Source organism: Rutidosis leptorrhynchoides, chromosome 1 (genome assembly GCF_046630445.1).
Source record: "Rutidosis leptorrhynchoides isolate AG116_Rl617_1_P2 chromosome 1, CSIRO_AGI_Rlap_v1, whole genome shotgun sequence".
NCBI classification, from domain to species: domain Eukaryota; kingdom Viridiplantae; phylum Streptophyta; class Magnoliopsida; order Asterales; family Asteraceae; genus Rutidosis; species Rutidosis leptorrhynchoides.
Window position 1 is genome coordinate 79,596,565 of NC_092333.1, and position 19,448 is coordinate 79,616,012.

Sequence of the window (19,448 nt, forward strand, 5' to 3'; positions counted from 1 at the left end):
AGCAGTAACCCTACGTCGATGGCCAAAAGCATCAGTAAAAGCACGACCTCCATTCACCCCTGGAATGACGGTGTCGTCGGAACGGTACCGCTTCTTCAGCGGGGTGGAGGGTGCCTGAATAGGTCTATCAGCAGGATCCTCATCATCGCTGGAGTCGTCCGATGATGAAGAATCGGCGGATGATGAGTCATCCGAATCGTGTGGTGGTGACACTGGTGGCTGAGCTGGTAATCCGAAGCGTCCGAAGGCGGCCAACATCTGTCGGTGTCTGCCTGGTGGAATCACGACTAAACGTCCGTCGGGAGTGCGTCGGCAAGGCGTGCGCATGTGGTTACGAAACGGCCCTTCCCCGAACTCCGCGGGGATCTCAATACCACCAATGCGGGGCTGTGACCTCGGGGGTCCGGGAGCAGACACTGGGGCAGGTGCACTAGTACCAGCTCCGGAAGTAGAAGCGCCGGGATCACTAGTGGGTATCGGGGCCGGTGTATCGGCAGTAGCAGCAGCAGGTGTAGCAGTAGGTAGGGCGACGGGGTCTGAGTCTGTACTGCCTGAAATGCCAGCAGGTGGAACATCCGACATCTGAACAAGGAAAAATAAATTTTCCATGTCAGTATGTCATAAAGCAAGCAAATAATAGGCCAACAGTTTAAATCATGTATAACAGTAACTAGCATGGCAATAACAGTAATTCATATGAAAGTAGCACGCAATCGAAAGCAAGTAGCATCATGCAGTAGTGAAATCATGTAATAGCATATGGCATATAGCAGTAACAGTAAGCAGCAGCATGCAGCAAGTTCAGCAGAAACACGTAAACTAGCAAGTTGTAGATTAGTCCTATTAGTGAATCCTACTCGGGTCGGTCTTAGACTCACTAATGCAACATAATTCCCTACAACCAATGCTCTGATACCAAATGTGATGCCCCGTACTAAATCATCATGTACGGATCATCAACAACAGGATCATTACAAGGTTAAGTACTATATGCGTTTTCAAAAAAAAGAGTTTGCATTCATAATTAAAAGTGATGTCAAACCAACATCGAAAGTTTTACATTCCAAAAGTATGCTTCACTAAGTAGAAGCAATAATTAAGTGTACGTGACCCCAAAGGTCGTTACATAACATAGTTTCAAAAGTAAATAAGTTTGAATGCAAGATAAGTAGTCATGCGATAACAACTCTAAGCAGCGGGTTCTACAGCACGACTAGTACACAGCGGAAGCAACCTCAAGCACCTGAGAAATACATGCTTAAAAACGTCAACACAACGGTTGGTGAGCTATAGTTTAAGTATAACAGTATGTAAGGTAGGCCACGAGATTTCAGTGCTGCAAAGAGCGTTTCAAAACAGTATGATAAAGTATATGTTTAACCGTGGGCACTTGGTAACTAACTTAACGTTTATAATACCCCCTGAAAGTACACTTGGCGAGTGCGTATGTTTACGAAGTATTAAACACTCGTTGACTGCTGCTAGCGCGACTAGCCCGAGTGGGGATGTCAAACCCTATGGATCCATATCTAAGATTCGCGTTCACCGGTTCATAAACCAATGATTAAACGTTACCGAGCTAAAGGGAATGTTTCTGCCGTTATATAACCCACACATATATAAGTTTAAGTACTCGTGCCTAGTATGTAAAACATAAAATCCGCATGTATTCTCAGTTCCCAAAATAAGTTAAAGTAAAAAGGGAATGTTATAACTCACAATGATATGTAGCGGTAAAGTAGTAGTCGGAAAAGGTGTGCAAGTAAATGGTCCGAAGTCCTCAACCTAAGTCAAATAGTACTAAGTCAGTAAATCGTCTTAATAGGTTTAAAAGTATGTAATTAAGGTCTTAAGGGTCATCATCAATCATCATTAAACAAAAGGCGTAAAGTAGGTTTCGTTTATGAAAGTAGTTTAAAACAAAGTCTGACTTCAGTCAGTCACCACAGCCTCTACCCTTACTGAATTAAGGTGAGACCAGTGGTCATGGCTCCGTCTATGAGTCCCTTAAGTGTGGTAAAATTTACAGAAGCAAAATCGTCTTGGTTTGACCGTGGCGACGGTCTAAGTGCGAGTAGGTCAGAAATTTCTGCACAACGTTAAAGGACATAGTAACGATCGGAGGGCCATAAATCCTAAACCGTAACTCGGATTAAGACGAGTCCTATATGAAAAGTTATCTACTCGAAAAGTTCTATCTAAAAATCAAGGTTAGAACAGCCCAGGTCTACTGGTATGTTCCAGAAGCATCAGGTCAGTAGGTTTTGGACAGAACAGTGAGTTTAAAAGGGTTCCGGTGGTCTTGGTGCTTGATGTTCATCATGGTTCTCATCCTTGATGCATATAGCTTCAAGTGTACAACTCATTGATGTATCTACATCATCTTAACCAAGTCTTGACCATCATAACACTAGTGCAAGTCTAAGACATGAAGCACAACTCACTTAAGAGTTGTATGAAGTTTGATGAACCAAAGTTGCATCAAGGTCTTAGATCTAACACATACATGGACTTTAAAGCTAATAACAAGTTACAAACTTGAAAGTAAACTAACTAATCAGGATCATAAGTAGTAGAACATAGTTCTTAGTTTGATCTTGAAGATCCAAGACTCAAAAGTCTAGATCCAAAGTTATATTTAAGGAAAACTTATTTGTGTGTTCTTGAACTTTCAAAGTTAACTTAATTTGTTCAAGAGATATGAGATCAAGACTAACTTGTAGTACTTGACCATATAAACTAACTACATGAAATTAAAGTGTATAAAATAAGGAAACAAGTTAATTAAACAAGTAATTAGTTCAAGGGTTGCTCATACTTTAAAGATTCAACCAAAGTTGATCTTTAAGTAAAGTAAACTTTAAGTTTACTTCCATGACTTACAAGTATGATTCCAACAACAATGAACTTATATCTTTTGAAACAATATATGTAGAACATAAACTAGTAAGTTTAGTTCTTGGGTGTTCTTGAAATTACAAGATAAATGAAGAAAGAAACTAGCAAGTTTGTTTCTTGAAACCAAGTAAATAAGTGACTAACAACTACTAGTAATCAACACAAGTAAACAAAGATTAAAACAAACAAAGTATGATGATGATTATGGAATGTGTTATGGTTCGGTTTTTCAAAGAAAGAAGAAGAGAAAAAGAAGTTCAAGTTACTTACAAATGTTAGAGAGAAATGAGAGAAATTTGAAAGTGAGTTTGAAGTGTGTGTTTTGAGAATGAGATATAAATGAAAGATACAAGTTAACAAGTAGTCAAAAAAATGAAGAACCCTCCCTTATTACCTCCTAAGGCCGACGGTTTGGCTCCATGGGGGGGAAGGGATTAGTTCATTGGATTATTGCATGTAAAGCCTTACAAAAGGTGGTTAAAAGATGTAGTTTCATGGGGATTAAGGCAAACTAGATTCCTTAGGTAAATGACTAACTAGTTACACTTTGAAACTAATACTTACATGTAGTATGGGCTAACTAAGTCCACTAGTAGGGTAGGGTGGGCTTGGAAGTCCAATAACATGAGTCCATTACACTAACAAAGCCCAAGTTCAAATAAATCACAAGTTAAACCAATTAAAGCCCAAATAACTAATAGCCTTAGTTAATTAAAATGATTAATAAATTTAATCATGAATGTAAATAATATCTAAAAATATTATTCGTGAAAGTTCCGGGTGTCACAAAGACGTTTCGGGCACTTAAAAGTCAAGTTCGGGCAATCATGGCAACATGTAAATGTAATAACGTACATTCGTTTAATCACACGTATTAATAATAATAATTATTAATAAATAAACGTTGGAAAATCCAGGGTCGTTACACTAAACCCTAAACCATAAATTATAAAATCTAAACCCCAAACTCCAAAACCTAAACCGTAAACACTAAACCATAAATCATGAAACCCTAAACCAAAAACACTAAACAATAAACACTAAACTCTATACCATAAAATCTAAAAACTAAACCCTAAACTCTAAAGCCTAAACCCTTAACCCTAAACACTAAACCGTAAACCCTATACACTAAATCCTAAAACATAAATTCTAAAATCTTAACCCTAAATCCTAAACTGTATACCATAAACCGTAAACTCTAAATAGTAATTCCTAAACCTTAAACTATTAACTCTCAACGTTAATCATTTTTATCCATTAAACTTAAACCCTATACACCAAACTCTAAACCCCAAACCCAATATGTAAACCCTAAACCTTAAACCAACCATAAACCCTAAACCACCAACCCTTTACCCTACACCAAACCCTAAAATTCTGAACCCTAAACCATAAACCTTAAATTATAAAATATAAACCCTAAACCCTATACACTAAACCCTAAACCCTATATCTATACTCTAAACCATAAATTATAAAAACTAAACCTGATACCCTAAACCATAATTTATAAAATCTAAACTCTAAAACCTAAACCCTAAATCTAAACACTAAATCCTAAACTATAAACCATAAAACCCTTAACCCTAAACTGTATACTATAAATTTTTAAAAAATACCCATAAAACACAAAATCAGGCGAATTTAATCAATCCGAAACTAACATCCCACTTTCTTGGACCATAAGAGTGTACATAAACTATATTTAAAAACAGATTGTAATGAAATAAAAATATATATACACGTAACCAAATGAATACCTGCGACCATTTGAATAAATTGTTACCTAGACTACTTGTATATATTAGCTTATAGATATAATAATATATCAAAGTTTTATACCTCGTGAACAGCTCATCAACTTTGCACGATGGACAGTCCGATATGGTAACTTCCTCATTAACACGATACTTTTTGATAACCATGTTGCATTAGCTACACTTATAGTTAAACCAGCCATCATTTTCAACTAATTAAGCATTGTGTCACGAACCACAAAGATAGATGCCTAGAGCCAATCACCAAATCATTTCTACCACTTCTGGAATTCGTAAATGCTCTATATTTCAGCAAAACGTTATTAGTTTAAACCATTACCAACTCTTCTGACCTAACCATATTGCCACTTGTGCAGTGAGAAAAAACAACATAACATATATAGATAAAATAAACATTAAAAAAGTGGTCGAACTACTTCGAGGATCGAACGGTTTTTCAATTGTTGGTACAGCACCAACACGTAAACTCCTCATAATTTCAAAAAACCTTTTTATTAATCCCCTGATAACTCGCATCAATCTTTTCTTTATCTGTTTCAATTTCAGCTGGTGTTTTGCTCTCTCAAAATTATCAACCATAGCCAGGAGACTCTCAATTACTTCCCCATGAGCATTGGTCCGTACATTTAGTCTTTTTTCTGACCTTTTCTAAAATTATCAAAGTTAGCTTGTAACCGAATATATCTTTCTTTACCGAAACTTGAATCGACAGTTAACGATGCAACCTTTTCCAGTAGTTGATTTTTCTCAGTTTCAAGATGACGTAATTTAACCTCGATATCGGATGAAGTTATGTTATCTTTATTGAGAATAGATACTTTGTAAAGCTGAAGTAGGACTTAATGGTTAAGCAATTTCAGAGATTAAACTAAACAATTTACCTCGAATCTGTAAGATGAACGATTGATTTGAACGTCGAATACGACTCAAACGATCCTTGCAATGACTATCGTTGTAGAAGATATATACCTGAATCAGATTTAAATTTGTTAAGTAATATTCAAATTTGATCAGAGTAAACAACATGTGTCTTGCAAATCAGATTATAACAAAATATAGGTCGAATATGAAAAACATATAAGGAAAAATTAAGTAAATAAAGAAACTGAACAATTAGTTCATTGTTAGTAATAGAATTTAGAAGAATTTGAGTTCTTGGTCAATATTGTTGAAGCTTTGAATACGCCATTAATGCTCCGATCAATATATTGACGATTCACATAAAAGTTTTCTAAACATCGAATGCCATCTTCATGTTTGGCTAGAAAAGGTTGGTGCGGTTGAACCGTTCACCGGAAATGAGTCTACCTATGGGAACAACATCAAAGAAGAGGAAGCACTCGAACGATATAAACTAATAACCGGAATTCAACATGACTCATACAATAACTTAACCGTTTTCAGCCTTACCGAACCCACCCACGATGCCACCCGCGTCAAGACAATTTTGTCATCCACATCAACCAGTCGTTATACACGAACAGTGCCCGCATGTTTTCTGGAGTCCTCACCTTTTTTAGAAGAATTAAAAGTCGAAATTGCATGTATTATATTAACATAAAGATACGATCAGTTTACTAAAACTTGCTCAGAATCTTACCATGTAGATCTTCTTGTTCCTAGCTCTAAGAACTTGCTCAGAATCTTACCACCATCTATTGTCTTGAAATAAGATATATCAGCTATTCAAACTGCAAAAAATTATGAAAACATGCACAACCAAAAGTAAGTCCGTGTTCAAAGAATACATTGTACTATACACATCATTTTTTAGCGTCTCTTTGTTTTTATGGGTCCAATCAAACAACAATACACAATTAAATTGGTTGAATCAATCTAATTTTTAACTGACACTTACCAAAAACCTAGAATGTTAGTCGCATTCAAAGTGGAAACCTATCACACAAACTATTATGAAATGTTCCTTTAACATACTTGTTAGTTAATGAGAAAAAAAATCAGTATATGCAAAGTAACTTCCATCTACTAAAAAGGGCCATTAATACCCTCAAGGCCTCAATGGTACTATTTCAACCAGATCATCCCAATTTTGCTTATAATACATTTTAAATTTCAAAACCTTAAAGGATACACGACAAGGTATATGGAGAAGGCATGAGATTGTTAAGTTTCAAGATTGGAAGATAATCCAATTTGCATGATATTGTGAATCAGAATCTGCATGTCATAAAAAAAAGTCAGATTTTAATCTAAGTTTTTGTGCTCCCTTCATTTATGCAGGAATTAAAGCTTACTGCAAACGCAATAACAACAGTTTGTCGAACTTCAAGGCCATTTATACCAGCATGAATGTTGATCGAGTTTGTGCAAAAGACAGCCAAGAGCCTCATATATAGCTTATAGATCCATCATGTTTAGTACCCATGCAAAACAAGTATGATATGAAGATTATCTAGCAACTCCCAACTACTAAAAATTCTTAATCAGTTTGTAAGCCACTGATTGAGTAACATAGGGTGTTTGGACGGATGTTTTGAAACTGAACAAGTTATAGCATAATCAGAATCAAATAATCAGAAAAAGTTATACCGGTATTGATAATAAATCTGAATGGCTCAAAGATCTGACTGCTCGATACAAACCACCACTAATACACACTCAATGACTCAAGGACACCGCACCCAACAATGGTCTGAATCTGAACTCCGCTCTAGCCTCTCATGTAGCTAGGGCGCCTCCTGACTGCATGACAAGAGAACAAAATAAGTTAGTACGAACAGAGAATTGGACATGTCAGCCACCAAAGTGATATATTATTATAAACATGTTTTATTTTAAAAGCCATGTAACTTGGTTACAACGGATTGTTGATTCAAATTATATAATCACAGTAAACAGGTCAAAAAGATAGAATGCTGCTGAAAGTTTATCTCCTGATTAATTTATCAAGTACACAAAGTTTCAAAAAGATCAATATAACACGTGAATTATATTCAAAAAATTTACCCACCGGCTCTACTACTACTATTTTTAAAAATTATTTTAAATACTTAAATCCATATAAAAATATATTCACATAGCAAACTTATATTCTACCAACAAATATCAATATATAGAGATAAGGTTAATCTTTCTACAGAGTTAAACAGATACCCTTAGACATTGCAAGTATGACCTTTTTCCTTTCTAATAAAACTGTTAGTTTTTAGGCTTTACTTGTTTGGCCCATTACCATTTGGGTACAACAAAAGTTGACCCGTTTTGATATAAATAAATAGGTTATACAATTGTTACCAACAAAGTAAACACCATGTGCATCTATGCAGAAACACCTTTATTGTAAACATCTACCAATCTACCACTGATGCCAGCATACACAAAATTTGTTTATGCAAGTTAACTTCCAGCTATCAAGGAGACACGAAAAGCTCTGTGAAGTAAAAGAAAAAAAAGGGAGTTACTTATCCAGTTGCAACTGTTTTTCCTGCAGCAAAACCAAAACAAAAATTTAAAAATTTATGGTAGCAAAACCCTTTGGTCATTTTGTACCAGGGACTTAGACAAGGGGATTATAAACAATAACTACAAATAAATTAGTCAAGAGACTTTGTAACAGCTGAAACACGACTGCAACCACCAAGAAAACGATGCCCACAACAATACCTGATACGCATTTTAGAATCCGAAATACATTCGACGAGTTAACTCTGAATCATCCTAAAAACAATGATGATATTATGATGCATCGGCAATTAAAATAAAAATAACCTGGAGTTATTAAAGGCAAGTTGGAAACGAACAGAAATTTGGGGCGCTATATTTAGGGTTACAATTAAACGAATTTGTAACCTGATTTAAAGAACAGGGGTGTTGCTTTTAGATGATGATTTTGATAAGCGTCGACTATGAAGTACGGTTCTGAATATAGCCGGATGAACCCCTTTCTTTGTTAATTTTTCCCGTGTGTTTTATAATTAATAAAGTATATGTATTTTAGTCACATGAAGAATCAAAAATTGATTTATTAGCTAAAAATTTTTTAGGGATGATTAATGATCGTTGGATTAAGGGGTATTGTGAGGTAATTTTCTAATCTAATGGTAATTAAGAGGGTTTTGAAAACATTTATTTATTACTTAATAAAAACTCTCTTTTAATGTATAGTAGGATAGGATAGGATATGATAGGATTATGTAATTCTATGAATTTGAGTACCTTAGTGGCGAGTAATTAATCGGACTTTTAAGCCATAAGAACTTAGCACTTTGAATTTACATGCTCAACCCCTCAAAGGGCAATTTGGCATAACACCATCGAACATACAAATTAAGTAAAGTTAGATGATACCGAAGAGAATAGCAACCATCTTCATCCACCAGCAAAAAAAACCGCGCACATAATGAAAGAACAACTCATGCATCTTTAGGACGTACAACCAAAATTAAAACTTAAAACTGAAACTATTTTAAACATGCATATAAAAGAAAAACAAATAAAGTATTACAATCTGTAGGATTAATGTGCAAGGTACAACAAATAACTATATGACTAAATTCATTTGAGCCTTTGGGGTCACACAAATATACACTTAGACGTCAAATGAAATATATATATATATGATTTATATTTCTTATTCAAGTAACGAAACATATTAAAATCTCTATATTATATTATATACATTAAAAGAGAGTCTGAATTAACTAATAAAAAACCCACTTAATTACCATTAAGTTAAAAAATTACATTATAATACCCCTTAATCCAACGGTCCCTAATCATCCACTAACTAATAAATCTAAACACTCCCCATCCCTAAAATAGCCTTTTCAAATAATTAAAAAAAAAAACACTGAACACAATTCAATTAGAAAAAAACACGGGATTAACCTAATCCCTTTTATTATCTCGAATCTTCCGTGAAACCCTAACTTCCTCCCCAAACTAATCAAAATCCTCATCGAAAATCGATCATGAGAACTCAAATTGAAAGTCGCTCAATCTAGGATTTCACATTGAATGGGTTAACGGATTTAATTGCTATATCGTTATCCATGGTTTCACATTGAATTGGGTTAACAATGGATTCAGTGCAGATATATGTTCTAAGAGACCAGAACTTGAATCTTGTTTTGCTATATCGACGCTAACTCTGTTAATTACTGATTACAGAGTTGCTATAACTTGCAATCCATTTGAAGTGGGAATTTTTATGGATGATCAAAAGATGGGTAGAACTTTGAAGGTTGACTGTGGGATTATTAATGGCAAAATTTAAAAAGATACGATCTTTCCTTCTATGGTAGAACTTTGAGTAGTATTATTTAAGGGTTGTTTTTGTTATTTATATCCCATTTTGTATTCATACGAAGTTTAATTTAATTTATTTCTCATTATGAATATTTTTGTTTATTTGATGGTCATCAGGATAACTAATTCGTTTACAAGGAAATACATTACTAGCTTGTAGAATTTGAGCACAAGATGAGTGAAAATAAGGTATTTCTTTAAAGCATTTGAACCACACTCATATTTCTCTATAGTCTATACATAACACTCATGTAGTGTAAATTAACAAAACCAGCATTTGGTGTTTTAGAATAAGGGCTTAATTAGATTAGATTAGATGTAGCTAATAGCTATATACAATTCATCATTGTTGACTTTTTAGAAAGTCAACAGGAAGAGGTCAGGGGAGATACTTATGTATTCTTAGATCCAATTCAGCTACAGTCAGCCTATAGATTCTGCAATTTCATATGTGAGCCAACAAAGAGATGGGAGAAAATAATAGCCAACCCAACTACTCATCTATTTGGACTACAAAGAACATTCCAAAACATACCTGCTTCTATATCACGGGTTGGAAATATATATTAGTTAGCATTGTTGTTTAATTTTTTACATTGTGTATGGTTACTAACCAATTGAAATCACTAAGCATTTCTTATATTTAGTGTTTTCCCCATGTGTAGGTTCAAGTGGTAAAGATAAGGGGAAATTCCCAAGATAAGTAGGTATTCTTGAACAAGTGGAATTGTAGTTAAGAGGTTTGAAAGTCATCGACGCATTTGGGTTAAACAAAGTAGAATGTCTATATATCTGGGTCATTTATTTAATATTACGTTGTTAGATCTTAATTAATCCTTGGTATCTTGCGTTCTATTTTCTTTTGTCTTCATTCTTGTTATATTTTTAACTTTTATGTGTTTCCTTTTGTTTTTAACATGTTGACTGATATGGTTATTTGCCATTTGTTTTGTTTGGATTGTTGTTCTGAATTCTGAGTTACACTATGGAAAGGGAACAAACAAATGGGGCCCGATGGTTGTAGCGTTGGGTAGTCTTGGTGATTAATGTTTAACTTTTATGTTCATTTTTTAGAATTGGTCAGAACGTGGCAAATGGTATGACTGGAGGTTTGGCCTATATTTTGATGATGATAACTTCATGGGTTTAAACAAGGTTTGCAAGTGATGATTGTTTTACCTAAATATGTCCTTATTTTTTTGGCTGCTCTTTTAGTTTGTTATATACGTATGCGTTTGTGTATTACTTGATTCGTTTGTTACACGATTATTGTATTTTAGATGGTTAAATTTATGTACAAAAAACTCACCTCAATTGTATGAAATAAAGGGAGACAATGCCTAATGCAACCTATTTGGTTGCCCTATGTGATTGTGTTGTTTTCAGGTGGGCAATCAACGTCTTCTTCTTTGGTTTCCGATCGGCATTTTGCCCATAGCCCAGAACAAGCAGGTTGGTTGTTACGGTTCGTTTGGTAACATGTTATATTCATGTTTAGTTTGATACTCTGTGTGTGCTTTTTTGGCTGTGTGTTTATAACTGTGGTAGTTGCTAATGTTATTTTCATATGTTTGGTCACTTGGTTTGTCGAGCTTTTGTATATTTAAATATGTACTGATTTTGCAGCTGCTCTTTTAGGTCGATGCATAAGTCTGCATTGTGTATACTACTTGGTCTTTTTTACATGGGTTAGTTTGTATATAATGCCAATTGAGTTGGAGTTCAAAGTGTTGTTTACACATTTAAAACTTTTGAAAAGTCAAGATTCGCAATGAGGAGAGGGTATTGTTAGATTTCCAATCTGATCATGTATATATGTTATTGATGATCAAGATGATAAAAAGTGAGGTTTGTGTAGGTTCTTCATCGTGATAAAGGTTACAAAGGGAAAACGGTTCATGAATATGGAACTCATCATGATCGGGTATGTTGAAATTCATATTTAGTTTCATATGGTTATAGTTTTGGAGTTTTTTTATTTAGGGATAAACTTGCATACATGCCGTTGTGATGTGAAAATTGAACTTATTAATTTTTGTATGCTCCTTATTGCATACCCCTACTTTTTTCACGATATTGATCTTGATCTTACTCAAGTACTTGTCTTCCTTCGTACTTCAACAATTCTTTGTACCATATTTTATTGGAGTACTTTATTGAAGGAAAGAAATAGAAATACATCAGAATTGCATCACTGATTAGCATAAATGAATTTAATTAAATCTTTAACTTCTTATGGAGCTGTCAATGATAAGGGTACCACCGATATCTAAATTTGTAACGGTGATCGATTTATATAGTTCAATCGAAGCAGCTTTCTTCATCGCAATGGTTTCCTGAATCACAAGTATCATATAGACGGCAAGTGTTTCAGTTTTCTGCTTCTTTTGGGTTTATATTATTGCACAAATTAGGGCTTTTGATTGCAAAATTAGGGCTTTTTATTGCAAAATTAGATATATATTATATGGTAGCTGTGATTATTTTTACTAGCACCTTACCGAGGTTAAACCTATATTAAAGTATTGCCAATATGTATTAAGCTTATTGCTCTTTGACTTGAATAATTTAAATTGAGATGAGTAGCCCCCAAATTACCTATAAATGGTGTGATCACACAAAATAGAGTCATAACAGGTTCATGGTCTAAAACGATTTTGGGTCACAGTGTAAAAAAAAAACTGTCTCCAAACATAAAAGGGTCATAACGGTTTTGGGTCTAAAACGCTTTCGTGACAGTGGTGATCCATGGAGTGAGCTGAGGTTGTGAGCAGAAAAATGTAAATGCATCGAGTTATTTATGTTAGGTATCCGATGACTACTCGTACGATACTTTATTCACATGGGAATGCTGCTGATATTGTTCAAATGTATGAACTTTTTTATCGATTTGAGTATTCATCTCAAAGTTAATCTCATGGGGTTAGTAAGTTTTTCTATTTTTTACTTTTTGTTGTGCAATAATTTGTTCGGTTGTTTTTTTTTTTTTTTTTTTTGAGCTGGTATGAAGTTTTGTTGAAAGGGTTTTGATTGGGTATTATTTCCCACCTACAAGTTTTAATCTTTTTCATTCGTAGTGGAAGATTAACTAAATTGATGGTAAATTTTAGGGTTTTAACACAAGTAACTTTAGGAGCTAACTTGGAAATTTTGGTCAATGTGTGTTTATAATTACATGATAAAGTGAAGAATTTCCCGAGTTCTTGCAAAATGATTAATTTGACCTGAAATGAAGTATTCATTGATGAGTTGGTGATCTGACTTAATTTCCCGTGAAAAGAATTGATCTTTTACATATGTATTTTTGAATTAGATAAGGAAAATTCATGATAAGCATAAGAGTTGAACCACATTTGGGAGTTATTTTATAAAGTTAGAACATAAATGTTGCTCTATTTGGTCAAATTAAAATCTACTTGATACTAGAGATAGTAATATTTAAGTTTGTGACTTTGACCTCTACATACACATTGTTAAGTATGACAAAACCTAGCTCATGGTGGTTTTCAAGAATATTTTGATCCTAAAATACGTGGCTGTTCATAGACGTTGTATTCTTAATTATTCTGCCTTTTATGAACTCCGTATATCTTATGTAAAAATGTTTGTTTTGTGTTTATGTAGGTATGATTACTCTGGATACGGGTAGTCGACTGGCAAGGTGCATAAATGATTGAACTTATGTTATAGTGTTAATAGTCTTAAAATAAGATTGAATGTTAAATATTAACTGTATGCCATGTTTTTGACAGCCAAGTGAGCATAACACGTATGCAAATATCGAAGCTTCATACAAGTGTTTGGAAGAGGTTTACAATATGAAGCAAGAGGATATTATTTTATATGGTCAATCAGTTGGTAGTGGGCCTACTCTGAATCTTGCAGCTCGGTTACCTCGATTAAGAGATGTTGTTTTGCATAGTCCTATTTTATCGGGCTTGCCAGTCATGTATCCTGTTAAGCACACATATTGGTTCAACATTTATAAGGTATTAATTAACTCATGAGTCTCATTTCATTTTACTGATATGTTATATAAATTTCCATGTTAATTTTCTGTACATAGATCTGATTTGTGAATAATGTACTGTGCAAAACATTGATAAAATTCAATTTGTGAAGTGCCATGTTCTCGTCATCCATGTAAGCAACACTGTTCATTTTTTTTTTTTTTTGTGTATCCCTTTAATTTGTACATTATTATCTTTGCTAGTTTGAATGATGCCTTAAATGTTATTTGTTAGCAAGTCACTATCTGTGTTTTAGGTGATGAAAAAAATCCAAATTTGACCAAAAATTGAGTCCTCCTCTTGCTTTCTAGCATAAAAATTCAGAATCTTTTTTTTTTTTTTCCTTCTAAATTTTGTCTTTCATGGTTTGAACATAAGGAACATGTGACTATTTGGTTTGACTTTGACCATCATCATGTTAAAAACATGCAGGGAACACATCCGATGAGGTTGTTGATTGTTCTCACGGGAAAAAACTATGGGAATTATTCTAAGAAAAATACGAACCATTATGGATAAAAGGCGGGAAACATTGTAACCTCGAACTGTATCCCGAGTACATCAAACACCTAAAAAAATTCATCTCCAACATCGAAAAGCCGTTGTCATCACATAGGACCTACGATTCAAGAAAAAGTGTGGACCAATCGAACGATAAGTCCGACCATCATAACCATTTCGGGAGGAGGAAGAGTACGGATTGTTTCGAAGCTCCACGAAAAAGTACGAACAAAAAAGAGCACTTGGATTTTATTAGTGAATTACATGAGTTCAAGTTTGAGCAAATTGAAGATAAATTTGGAAATTTGAGAATACCTTATGAGCATATGGAGAGATCTCGAAGGAGCGTTGAGTATGATATAATACTTAATAAGATCAGTATTGAAGTTGATCTCTTGCTTTAAAACATATTTTTTTTAATTCGATATCAATACTAAGTTTGGATTATGTTCATGGTTAATAGATGTTTATAACTTTGTTATTTCTTAGATTATTATTATTATTATTATTATTATTATTATTATTATTATTATTATTATTATTATTATTATTATTATTATTACTAGCTTAAAGCCCGCGACCTCCCGGGGTTTTTTTTTAAATGTTCATTTGCGAATAAATATTTTTGAATGGTTGCTAATCAAGTAAAAAGGTATATAATATCTGAATAAAAAAGAATACAATTAAAATTGATATATACTATCTTAATAAAAAAGAAAAGAAGTAAAATTGAATTTATTAGTAACACTAATATTTTCTTGTCTCTTATACAATAGGGTTTTCGCGGGATTATAAAATAAAAATTATGATAGATGACTAACTCAAGAAAAAGTTAATGTAAAACACTGTATTAGTAAATGAAACATTATTTATGATTTTGTATAAGCTTATATTTTTGAATGAACGAAGATGGAATAAAAAGAAGAATAACAATGACATGTTAGTGAATATTAAATTGGACACATGTATATAAGAAATGCATATTAATCAACTTACAAACATAATGAAAAAAATACAAATACTACGTAGTTATAAATTCATATAAAACAAACTGTTATAAAATGACAGGTTTAATAGAACATGTAAATATTAACATTGAGTTGTAGCTTTGCTGGTAGTGACATGCCTCTTTAGCGAGAGATCAGGAGTTTGACTCCGCTGGACTACAACATTGCACTCAATGTTATCCCTGGCTTGAAGTGTCCACCCAGGTCGCCTTTCGCTTAGTGCGAGGACAGTGGGAGGGGGGTTTTTACCGGCCATGTCCTCGGATTAGTCCGGGTTTTCTCCAGGGTAGTAGTTGGGGGCGGGTTATGCAACTACGGGAGATGAACGTGTGGGTGATTAAGTCCCCCTAGGTGATCCTAAACTGATGTTCAAAAAAATAGAACATGTAAATATTGAGATGAAGTCGTAATAATTGTACATTTGTACGTCTTGCAAGTCACTTGCAAGTCACTTGTTAAATACATTATTAACCCTGTAGTATTTAGTGTTTTTAAGTTTACAGAACTATGTTACAATTGAAAATGAAATGAATTTCCAACATAACAAATACACTATACCGGAGCAACGAATTTTTCAATTTTACTAATATAAAATACCAGAATATGAGAATTACAAATGCTTTTTGACGCATATCAACGCTCCTTCACAGCTGAAGAATTTCCCCAACTACAAATGTAGCAAGACTTGTTTGTATTCGACGCGTGTAATGAATTTTCCGACTTAGTGGTACTGTAAAATGAGAGAGCGCTGTCTTGGTGACCTTGTGCACATGAAGGTGACGTCGGAGGCCTTTGCATAGCTAGCAGAAACACGTCAACTCAAACAAACTGATGTAACTTGGTCTTTCACAAACACAACATACTCTTGTTAAACCAGTTTTGACACTTTTGATTGACCCTAATAAAACCTGGAATCTTGCAGCCAACGTACATCGGTTGTGGTAGCTTAGAAGGTCAACTCAAACAACACAAAACCAGACACATGAATTCAGCCTTAGTTGTTGTAATGTCATTTTCATATGTGTGGGTACTAACTATATTAGAAGTAAGCATCTATATACCAACATCGGATTTATGATAAGTGATTGAGTCTATGTTAAATATATGCACATGACATTTAGTTACAATCACACATAATCAACCAACCAACATGTGTAAAATTTACCTTCCACTTCATCACCATTAAGGGGACTTTCATACCCATCCACTTCCTTGATGTTCGTTTTATTCAACCCATTTATCCCGATCTCCTTCTCTTGGCCAACGGTATCATCTCTCATTCCTTCTTCGCTGCTCTCGTTGAATTTTTCAGCTATCGCGATCTCAAATTCATCATCCATTTATTCACGTTAACTGCAAACAATAAAAAGTATAGTAAAAAGCGATCAGAAATAAATCAAGTAACAACGCTTAGGGTAGAAGGGAAAAAAGCGATAGAAAACTATTAGAATATAGCCTGTTATGACCCGAAGCCCGAGACTATAGTTTGATAAAAACACCCTCTTACACAGACCCGTAGCCAGTTTAGATGGTGCGTTTTTCTTATCGTTTCCAAGTAGAGCCCTAACCTTGTAATGTAATCTTTTAGTTGACTAATGTCCATCAAGAACCCTGGTAGAACCATTGCATACAATAGCTTCTCAAACGCGATTTTAGGGGTTGTTCTTTCTCTATTGAAATTGGCTTCACTTGAATATGTAAAGATCGGATGGGCTCAGAAGATGAATCCCACATCATGGATTTTGTTACCCACTAAGATTTTTTATTTATTAACAAATCTTCAACTTGCCATGTTTCCTCCATAACCACAACATCTTATTTTGAAAGCTCACCCACCTAATCGTTTAATTCCATAAAACCCATCAACAACATTAATGTAATTTGTAGAAAATGATGTAAAACCAATTACTTAATAAAAGTAAGTACAAAATTATAGCTTGGTCGCCCCTCCTATTATTTTCACTAATAATGGTATATTTACCAGGTTTTAAGAAACCACAATACAATCACAATAACAATAAATTTGCTATGCGTTCATAATTTATACCACAAGCATAACTTGTTTTGTACAAACATTAACCAAAAGCATAACTTTTGTTTGGTACAAACATTAAACAAATGTCTAAATTTATAGTTCACTAACGCTTTGGTATATATTCCAAAATCCAAAAGGCTGCTATCTACCTCTTTCTCGTTGAATGGTTGCCGAAACTTTACTATCTCACGACAAACAAATGATTTTGAAACTACAGAATAATTAAATATGATACAAAAATTGCTAATACCATAAAGGCCCAGCCAAAAAATGCAAGTAACCTAAGTAAACATCAACAAACCAATATTACGTTATCCCACCACACACAGTCGAATTTGAAACTGCACAGAAAAAACAGAAGCTAAAAAATTCATTCCCACACAATCTGATATAATCCCTTAGGACATAACCTTTGGAAAGTTGACTCTCTCGCCTTTCTATAAATTTATTTGTCAAAAATAGAGTTACGGATTAAAAGTTATGGCTTTACAAAAACAACTACTTATTGGCACAAAACTGATGCTTACCTGCTGTTCCCGCAGAGCAAATTTCAGCCCCAGACTCCCTTTTGATGACTATTTAAAACCTGCCTAAACGCGACTAAACCATATATATCCTATATCATTTTGAAGCTTGTCAGTGATACTTTCTAACAAAAATATTAGTTTTCATCAAATACTACTCATTTTCAACTTACGAACCCACAAAGGAAGCCGAGAGTCATTTTTCACACTTTTACTAAAATGGTAAAAAGTTCCCATCGACGACCCAAAACTTAAACTAACCAACCTGGGCTAACCCATCTTATACCATAAATCTAAAATAGCATTTTTGGACGTGTTGGTGGGTTCCGCTTTACAAAATTACGTACATGGGTCAAAATAGGCCCTTATAATCTAAATGGGTCGAAATAGCCATATCTGTGATGTCCAAAAAAAAAACAATAGTGATCTTTTCCAAGTTCGCATATCATATAACATTGGATAATATTCACTAAATATGAACATAAATTAGGAACGAAAGGCTACTTACACATACTGACATTTATAATGTGATCGATGAAGATACATGAATAGAAGGAGATGGATCTTAACAGCAATAATCTGGCACAATTCTTAACCTTCAAAAAATTATCGACAAGCTTAATATAACCAGTAATACAAAATAAATATCACAGAACATCATTCATATTTTGAATCAATATTTATAAACGTTTAGAAACTTTTTATGATAAAAGTATATAATAGAAGTAATCGTAATTATTAGGGTTCCAAGTGTGATGAATATTCAAAATTATTGAATAAAAAGTTTTGATAAAATTAAACGATTGAAGTAATCGTGAAGAAGGATAGTGATTCGACTAACCTTTTGATTTGACGAACCCCGATTGAATCTGGTTGAATGCTTGGATACGTAATAATTTTTGGGAACCCTAATTGGATCTCATATACAAATGAATTAACAATCTGGCAATCATGTAGATGTTGGAAAGATATCGTATCGGCTGCCTGTAAGATATCGTATCGGCCGCCCATTTTTAATTTGTGTGTGAGGGTAGTTTTGTAATTAAGGTTAACATTATGAGGTCATAAGCAAGGTTAGAATAAAATTAAGGGTGTACATCATTGATGATTAATTTAATGGGTGGTTAAGATTAATTTGGATTTTTTTAAAATGATCTATTTTTGCTTTTGTTATTATATATAAAATAGAATTGAATCTGGTTGAATGCTTGGATACGTAATAATTTTTGGGAACCCTAATTGGATCTCATATACAAATGAATTAACAATCTGGCAATCATGTAGATGTTGGAAAGATATCGTATCGGCTGCCTGTAAGATATCGTATCGGCCGCCCATTTTTAATTTGTGTGTGAGGGTAGTTTTGTAATCAAACAATTTAAGGTTAACATTATGAGGTCATAAGCAAGGTTAGAATAAAATTA

The 19,448-nt window shown here is 33.8% G+C and overlaps 1 protein-coding gene and 1 pseudogene across 5 annotated transcripts; one reads left to right on the top strand and one right to left on the bottom strand.

Moving 5' to 3' along the window:
• The first annotated feature begins 9,487 nt into the window (after window positions 1-9,487).
• LOC139886473 (uncharacterized) lies at window positions 9,488-14,941 on the top strand (annotated as a pseudogene).
• A 1,000-nt stretch (window positions 14,942-15,941) lies between these two features.
• Window positions 15,942-18,998, bottom strand: LOC139886474 (uncharacterized). 5 transcript variants are annotated; one of them, XR_011772472.1, is made up of 5 exons: window positions 18,866-18,998; window positions 18,533-18,620; window positions 17,034-17,301; window positions 16,631-16,818; window positions 15,942-16,423 (listed from the first exon to the last, which is right to left on the bottom strand). XR_011772472.1 is itself a non-coding variant. In XM_071870303.1 (5 exons), exons 4-5 carry the CDS (start codon window positions 16,803-16,805, stop codon window positions 16,099-16,101), a joined length of 342 nt encoding a protein of 113 aa, XP_071726404.1. In that variant the 5' UTR covers window positions 16,806-16,818; window positions 17,034-17,301; window positions 18,533-18,614; window positions 18,866-18,998; the 3' UTR covers window positions 15,942-16,098. The 5 variants fall into 5 exon arrangements, 4 of the variants coding, with proteins under 4 accessions (XP_071726404.1, XP_071726403.1, XP_071726402.1 ...); XM_071870303.1 differs by having other exon boundaries at window positions 15,942-16,265; window positions 18,533-18,614; XM_071870302.1 differs by having other exon boundaries at window positions 15,942-16,265; window positions 18,543-18,620.
• Window positions 18,999-19,448: the final 450 nt, after the last annotated feature.